The 9083-nt window shown below is 35.3% G+C and overlaps 1 protein-coding gene across 2 annotated transcripts; it reads right to left on the reverse strand.

Moving 5' to 3' along the window:
* Nucleotides 1–3045: 3045 nt before the first annotated feature.
* Nucleotides 3046–8186, reverse strand: LOC141291686 (uncharacterized). 2 transcript variants are annotated; one of them, XM_073823841.1, is made up of 7 exons: nucleotides 8030–8186; nucleotides 7791–7921; nucleotides 4568–4657; nucleotides 4393–4487; nucleotides 4081–4244; nucleotides 3893–4009; nucleotides 3046–3810 (listed from the first exon to the last, which is right to left on the reverse strand). In XM_073823841.1, exons 2-7 carry the CDS (start codon nucleotides 7913–7915, stop codon nucleotides 3715–3717), a joined length of 687 nt encoding a protein of 228 aa, XP_073679942.1. In that variant the 5' UTR covers nucleotides 7916–7921; nucleotides 8030–8186; the 3' UTR covers nucleotides 3046–3714. The 2 variants fall into 2 exon arrangements, with proteins under 2 accessions (XP_073679942.1, XP_073679941.1); XM_073823840.1 differs by having other exon boundaries at nucleotides 3047–3810; nucleotides 8040–8186.
* Nucleotides 8187–9083: the final 897 nt, after the last annotated feature.

Consider the following 9083-nt stretch of genomic DNA (forward strand, 5'->3'; position numbering starts at 1 on the left):
ATCGATTTTTCTTATTATTAGGTAAAGATCATGTTCCATTAAGATATTTTGTTAATTTTCTACTGTAAATATATAAAAACTTAATTTTTGATCAGTAATATGCACTGTTAAGAACTTCATTTGGACAACTTTAAAGGCAATATTCTCAGTATTTTGATTTCAAAATAAAATTTCTCAGATTCCAGATTTCAAATAGTTGTATCTTGGCCGAATACTTTCCTATCCTAACAAATCATTCAACAATGGAAATCTTATTTATTCAGCTTTAGATGATGTATAAATCTCAGTATCAAAAAAGTGACCCTTATGACTGGTTTTGTGGTCCAGGGTCACATGTGCATAATTTAACAAAAAAAAAATACACAATGGACAGGAAAAGACAAAAAAACACAAGCACAAAACAAGGATAATCATGATTAAAATACTGAAAATCATAAAGAGCAAAACAAGGGGTTTAAAACACAATATAGGCCACAGGTAAACTCCCAACTTCCAAAAAAAAAAAGCCCAACGAGGCCTACAAATATGAAGTTTCCAAACAACCTCAATAACACCAACTTAAACATCACAACACAGCTCTTACATGTCTTTAAAGAGAAGTGTGAAAAGGCATAAGTAGTTTACACTCAATAAAAGGTCCAAAACATTAGAAACACTTTTAAGGTGAAGTTTAGTTTAACGTTACCTGTCGAAAATAAACTCAAGTTCGTCGTATCAGCTGAAACCCAAACACTCGATCAAATTCCTACATCTTGTAAAACCGCTGCGAATGTTTACACTTGTTTTACTGTGTTTACTTGTCTGAAATGTGTATTTTGGTAAGTTTTCGAGATTTACTTGCACGTCTGTAACAGAATCTTGTTTTTTGTTGTTGTTGTTGTTGTTGTTGTTGTTTTTTTGTAGTTAAGGCCGCTTCTGAAACACTGCTTCGTGAAGCTGCTGCTTCTTTTTCTTCTTCTTGTATCGTTTATTGGCGGTTGACAAGCCAACTTATAGCGTATTACCGCCACAAGCTTCGTGAAGCTTCGAAACCTTTATGAATAATTTGTTTCAAAAGTGATTCAGAGCGTGTATTAATAAACGGTCACGTGATTTCAGTAAACGAGTCAGCCTCACGTCATAACTGTTTCGAAATGCAACTTTAATAAAATTTTATGTATTACAGTTTCAATAACACATTTGGAATAGGTTTGTGAAATTTTTTCGTAAAATGTTTTTATGCATGATTTGGAGTTGTTTGTTGCATTTACACAGTTTAACCAGCAGGCGCCACTAGAGTGTGGTGTTTGGTTCAATTGATTCGAAGCTTCTAAAAGGTTTGTTTTTTTCCATCACTAGCGTTTGCGAATGACGCACTAAAACCAGCTGAACACCATCTGGCTCAGCCTGCTACAGTAGCCCTGCCCCAAACTCTGCTATTGGCTGTGCGGAGACACATAAATTGTCAGGCAGGTATTGGAAGTAGGGATGGGCGACACCACTTATTTTGTTTTCGAATCGATACGATACCGATACTTTTAAGGCCAGTATCATGGATATCGATACCGATACGATGCTTCTAAACTTAACTTTTAAATTATTACATTTATTAAATTAATAAGAGTAAAAAGGCTGTTGCACACATAATATATACAGTGTATAATTTATATTATAATTTATATTAACATTAATACAAAACATGATCAATGAACTTTAAGTGTTAATTTAAAGAAATGTAATTGCACAAATTATGTAGGCTACAATTTCAGTTTGTTTATTGTGAAATAGCTTAAACATGTTTTTATTTTCTGTCCTCTGATAAGCATTGTTCTGGGCTGCCATTTCCCAAAAGCATCAATGCTTTCTTATGATACTTTTGGGAAACGCAGCCCTGTTTGAAAGCACTGTCTGAAGGGAGTGAATGCTCTCTGTGATTGATTGGTTCTGTCTTGCAACATTTGTGTGCGTTCAGATGAGTAGGAAAATTGTTATATCATGCACAGTTATTCCCTAACATAGGTTATACGTCCAATTCAAAGCACATTGTACGCCTTGCTTTTTGTTAAATAAACAAAATCACTGGTAAATAAAACACACCTTAGTATCGATATTTTTAATTTGAGTATCGGTACTTTCGATACTCGCATCAGTATCGATATATCAATACTTTAGGATCGATATGCCCATCCCTAATTGGAAGAACATTTTATGGCGAAATATTTACAACCACCTGTTGTTAATGAACACTTTATTAAGAGTTTGAAAACAACACATAACCATAATGACTATATTGCCATTTCTGGTCCATCACTCCAAAAAAAATAATGCTTGAAGTAAAAAAAACAAGCCACATACCTGCACTTGCTGAATAAGTGATGGCCTGCAACATACCCAGATTTCCTCATGTTTATTTTATAATCACTTTAGTCCTCATACTCATTAATGTGGCTAAAACATATTTTATTACTATTAAGAAGACATGTTTTTGGAGGAGCAATGTGTACTTCATGGTTCCCAAGGCATTATGGGAATGGCATATAGAGAGTTTGCACTTATGTCATGATTTGGTCAGTCACCTGGATGCGTGGCCATAGGAGATACTTGGATGTAAACAACAGCATGGATTGCACGGTTAATGTACTACTAAATACTTTCTTCCTCTAATTTTCGCTGTCTAAACAACAATAAAAAACATACGGAAGCTGCTAAATCATATAGAGAAGTACTTAGTAAGCAGGAAAGGTTAATATGAGGTAAAGATATGTACAAGCAATATTAATTCAGATATTAGCCTAATATTTCACCTACCCGACTGGAAATTATAAGAACAAACACAAATGTTGTTGAGATTCTTGCCCTGGAAATCCTTGTTCAGTTTGACCAACCACAAATGCCTTTTGTTCCTCAGTTTTTTTTTGCACTCTTCTCCTTGATTTGTTATAACTTTTGTCAGGTCTAGCACTCCAAATGTTTTTCCCGGTCCGACCGATAAGTAGAGCCCAAAACATGACAATAATTGACTATTTTCAGCAGCAATAATCTGTGAGGTACGACCAGTTCGGTGGCATTGTTTACATTCAGTGCCGCCAATATGACCAACTGATGATACGTTGTGAAAACACTTTATAGACTGATGGCTTTTAAGAAAGAAAGACAACATTTAAAGTAGGCCTGTTTTAAATAAATTAAACTTTAATAAGAAATCATGTCTGTATTAATGGCTTTCATTTAAACACTGTTTACTACATTCTCAATACTGTTTTAAGCAACAAATCCTTCTGTTTTTCTCATGTAAATAAATAAACTATATAATATTAACTGAGAGTTAAATCATTTTTTTTTCTGTGTATTTTGATCTAATAGCATATTATAAAACATTTAATTTAATCTATAATTGACCTATTCATTTTCCTCCTAACTTTACTTATCCCTTGCTAAGTTTTCAAAACATGAATCGGTTTAAAAATATAAAAGCGATACTACAAATTGCTTTTTGTGTTTTTTAGTTCAACCCTGAGAAGGCTGCTTAACATATATTTACATATAATCCACAAGACTAAGTTTAATAACTGAAATATATGTATATGGGGTATGTAAACAAGACATAGCTCTCAAATTCACTTGCTTTCTTTGTCTTTTTTCCATCGCTTTAAAAGAATCAATACTGTCAATGAAGGGTAGCAGACATCATGCCTGTGTTTCCAAGCGTTTCTAAATTGCAAAGTTTTCACTTCTTCAGTCGTCAGGGTAGATTTCTTGCAACCATTCCTCCATAACAAACTTTTCCCCATCATAGTGTGAAAAATACTGCTCTAGAATAGGAATGTCAGGCTGTAGCACAAGACAGACACTGATTAAAATCAGATCACAGAAGTTATAAGAAGGAAAATAAAGGTAAAAGATTTCTCTGCACCTGAAAGCCTTGAAAGAGCTTGACATTATACTGGGGCATGTATCCAATCAGTACTGATGAGGCATCAGGTCCACTGAACATGATTCTGTAATGAGGAGTGTCCATGGCTCTCTCCAGCTACACACAAATACACCTTTTTATTGAACTACTGTTATATTTCTGTGACAGTGTTTATGTACTTTACAAACCTCTGAGTCTGTGTATTTCTTTCTCTTGATCCACTCTGGTGGGGCTCTGAGTCCTTCATCCCATCCCACAATCACCCCAACCATCTTATTCTGTGTCTCAATCACAACTTGACCTACACGGTGCAGCACGTATGTCGGCCTGGGGCTTCGCACCTCTTTTGACACTGATAGCATACAACAATAATCTATCATGTTCTGTTACTTGTATTTGTCCACATTCATACCCCAGATAAAAACAAATTAAATTCTAATGTCAGATGACATACAGTATCTAAATGACTGCTGTCATTTGAGATAATTCAGACAAATTACCTGCAAAGTACCCATGCTCATTATCATGCATCATCAGCTCGATTGCAAGTGCATCTTCCAGAGTCTGGTACACCTCCTCTTCGTCACCGAAGGTCCTGTAATGTGACAATGACATCCCACTTCAGCATCTGAGTGAATCAGAATTCATTTTAGAAGAGAATTAGCATAGACTTACGGTAGTTTGGGAATCCAGCTATTTAGCCAGTCAACCCAAGCAGCTGTGTTCAAGTAGGATTTTCTTATGGAGTCCCATGTGTCAATGATTCTGAATATGAAAGATGTATTGGGATATTTCAAGACAACAACATCATACACCCTTAAAAATAAAGGTGCTTCACGATGCCATAGAAGAACCTTTTTGTTTAAATGGTTCCATAAAGAACCTTTAACATCTGAAGAACCTTTCTGTTTCACAAAAGGTTCTTTGTGGCGAAAGAAGGTTCTTCAGATTGTAAAAAGTTAAGAAAGAGATGGTTCCTTAAAGAACCTCTGACTGAATGGTTCTTTGTGGAACCAAAAATGGTTCTTCTATGGCATTAAGAGTGTACAGTCTCACATGTTATCACTTTTAACCTTTTTTCAAATACATTTTAAACTATTGAAAATATTTTGACGGCCTAACTGACCCTATGTAGGGAGTTTGATTGACAGGACGATCTGATCAATCATAATGGTGAATCTGCCATTTTGTCTGACAAACAAACCAGACAGAAGAGTCGAATAATGTCGGTGGACTTGAACTTGAAAATGGTGTGCGTGGATGACTTTCCGCAGATGAAACAAGATACCTTCTGATGTTTATTTCATGCTATAATAACTAGTAAAGAGGAAAAGATGATCAGTTCACATTAAAGACACATCAAAGAGCCACAAATTGGTATTTTTTGTTTGAGTTTCTTAAAATAAAAGACAAATTTTGAAAGCAGAGACTGTTTTTTACTAAAAGCATCTGTGTGTTGGTATGTTGTCAGTGTCGTCTTTTCTCTGCAGTGTATTTTCAAATGGCACATGAACTGATCGTCTTCTCATATTTACTTAAAGGTTGTATCAGCGATTTCTAGCCTAAAACATAAAGTGTCAATTTCAGCTGACCTTTCATCACGATCCGCTCGCTGCCTGCCCCATAAATTGTCTGTGAAAAAAACGCGTCTCTCTGGTCAGCCTAGGGTCCGAGATATGCCAAAAAAAACAAGCGGCACTACCAACCTTTCCACAGATAAACAAACAGTGTTCCAACCAATCAGCGTCAGGGGTTTGGTGTTGTGGACTTTCGCTCCGCCTCCCTCACATCCCTGCACCAGTAGGAAAGTCCACAACACCAAACCCCTGACGCTGATTGGTTGGAACACTGTTTGTTTATCTGTGGAAAGGTTGGTAGTGCCGCTTGTTTTTTTTGGCATATCTCGGACCCTAGGCTGACCAGAGAGACGCGTTTTTTTCACAGACAATTTATGGGGCAGGCAGCGAGCGGATCGTGAAGAAAGCTCAGCTGAATTTGACACTTTATGTTTCAGGCTAGAAATCGCTGATACAACCTTTAAAGCACGAAATAAACATGAATAAACACCAGAACATACTTTATTTAAACTACGGAAAGACATCAATACACACAGTTCTTCAAGTTTAAGCTCACCGAATTTAATCTACTCTCCTGCCTGATTTGTTTGTCGGAAAAACGGTGGATTCTGTGTTATGATTGGTCAGTTCGCCTAAAAATCAAGCTCTTTACGAAAGCTCTCTGTGTCCATGATCTTCAAAACAAACAAACAAACAAACTTGTTTCCTAGACAAATACAAATTATGGCTATATAAAAGTCATGGCTGACATTATAATGTAGTATACATTATAGTGAGAATTGGTCCCCAACCTAAAGTGTGACCTGTATTAATAGGTGTGATTTATATTAATATTAATTAATTTATAACTCAACAAAAGCAGCTCTTGCAAAAGAAGCTGATTAAAATTGCCTTACCACCAAATCTGAAATACAATGTCCATCAAATAAGTTTCAATAAAAAATAAGATTTTAGGCTTCAATTTTATGAATGCTCACTAATGCTGCATTTATTAAAAATACTGTAAGACATTAATACTGTTGACTATTATTACTATTTAAAATGAGTGATTTCGGTTTTAAAACCTTTTAAAATTAAATGAATTACTATAATGGCAAAGCTAAATTTTCAGCAGTCATTTCTCCAGTCTTTAGTGTCACATGATCCTTCAGAAATCATTCTAAAATGATGATTTGCTCAAGAAACATTTCCAATTTTTTTTCAACATAAAAGTCGAAAACATTTATGTTGATTAATATTTTGTGTAAACCATGATATATTTTTACAGGTTTCTATGATAAACTAAGTTAAAAAGAAATAACTTTTGATGAACTTGTTGCATCCTTTCTGAATAAGAGTATAGGAAAGGAAAGGAGGTGAAGTATGGTGACCCATACTAGGAATTTGTGCTCTGCATTTAACCCATCCAAGTGCACACACACAGTAGTGAACACACACCCGGAGCAGTGGGCAGCCATTGTGCGTACATTGTGCTGTACATTCACTCCCCCCACCTACAATCCCTGCCGGACCTGAGACTCGAACCTGCAACCTTGGGGTTACAAGTCCGACTCTCTAAACATTAGGCCACGGCTGCCCCATATAGAAGTATTTTAAAAAATCTTACTGACCCCAACTTCTCAATTGTAGTGTATAAGAGATGATAATGCTGTTTTCCTTTTAAATAGTCACGTAGTGTGACATATAGAGTTGAGGTGAAAAGTTTACATACACCTAGCAGAATCTGAAAAATATAAATTATTTTTCCAAAATAAGAGGGATCATACAAAAGTCCTTCAGGTCTCTACAAATTATTTTTTCAGCATTTTTGTGTAAGATCCATCTTTTCAAACTGAGGACAACTGAGGGACTCATATGCAACTATTGCCAAAGATTCAAACACTCACTGATGCTTCCGAAGAAAAAAAGCGATGCATTAGGAGCCAGGGTGTAAACTTTTGAACAGAATGAAGATGTGTACATTTTTCTTATTTTGCCTAAATATCTTTTTTTTTTTCATTTAGTACTGCCCTTCCGAAGCTACATAAGATACTTACAGGTTTCCCAGAAGACAGCTGTGGATCATTCAAGTAACAACACAGTATTAAGAATCAACTGTAAACTTTTGAACAGGGTCATTTTTATAAATTCAAATATTCTCTTGTGGACTATATGTAAACATCGTTTATGTGAAATATCCTATTCAGGCCAGCACAAAATAAAAAATAACACGCGTTTTGTATGATCCCGCTTATTTTGGTAAAATGATTTACATTTTGCAGATTCTACAAGATTTATGTAAACTTTTGACTTTAACTGTATACACACACAAGTGTGTTTACCTCTGAGTGGCGATGTGTCGTTGTGTCTCGGTGCCGCTGGTCCATTTGGAGATGAGATACTGCGCAGGTAGAGCTGACAGCAGGAGCATTAGCTGCAGGATCACACCTGACGTGATTTGAGGCATCACTGCCTGTACATTCAACATCACAGAAATTTCACACCATCGTTACTGTTACTGTTGTATTTTTTAAAGTCGAAAAAAATATAGTATATATATATATAGTATTCCTGATCTTACCCTATCTTACCTTCTGCAAGAACTTCAATGAATAAACTAAATTCACTATCGCCACAGAGACTATTTTTTAACTTGATAACAGGAAGTGCTCTCAGAAACTGTCAGTTTTTTATGAGTTCAGTAAGCATTGCTCTGAAACCTGAATATGATATTTACATGCGGGTAGTTTCGGTTTGACACCTGCGCCTCCAAGTTGAACATTATTAGGCAGTGCGCGTCCAATAGCGGCGGCCCACGTGAGGAGGTGTGTACGCGTCTCGCGCCGCCACGTCAGGAACGGATGCCGCTTGCGCATGTTTGCTTTATTTCTCTTACAATTTTTTGTAAGAGACACTACATCCGTTTTATAAGCCAAATATCCTGAATCATAACCAAAAAGGGAACTTTTTTCTTTTTCAAAACCATGTGTAGTTTTACACCATGTGCTCATGCAGACATCACTCACCTTCACACTTCTGGTTTGTACATTTGATTTGGTAATTATTATTCTGTGGTGATATTGAGAAATGTATTTCAGGGAAGTGTATTAGCAATTGAGAAAACGTATTTGTTAAGATTTAATACAACGTACACTACCAGTCAAAAGTTTTTTAACAGATTTTTAACGTTTTTAAAGAAGTCTTCTGCTCACCAAGCCTGCATTTATTTGACCCAAAGAACAGCAAAAACAGTACAATTTTGAAATATTTGTACTATTTAAAATAACTGCTTTCTATTTGAATATATTTTTAAAACGTAATTCATTTCTGTGATCAAAGCTCTTTGCTGTTCAAGAAACATTTTTATAATTATGTTTATCAAAACAGTTGAGTCATTTTTTAGGATTCTTTGATGAATAGAAAGATCCAAAGATCAGCATTTATCTGAAATAAAAAGCTTTTTTTTTACACTATACAAAAGTTTGGAGTCAGTATAAATTTTTTTTTAAAACTTTCTATTCATCAAAGAAACCTGCAAAACTTCAACTCAGCTGTTTTCAAAATAATAATAAAAATAATAAATGTTTTATAAACAGGAAATCAGAATATTAGAATAATTTCTAAAGGATCGTGTG

This window comes from Garra rufa, chromosome 18 (genome assembly GCF_049309525.1).
Source record: "Garra rufa chromosome 18, GarRuf1.0, whole genome shotgun sequence".
In the NCBI taxonomy this organism is placed as follows: Eukaryota; Metazoa; Chordata; class Actinopteri; order Cypriniformes; family Cyprinidae; genus Garra; species Garra rufa.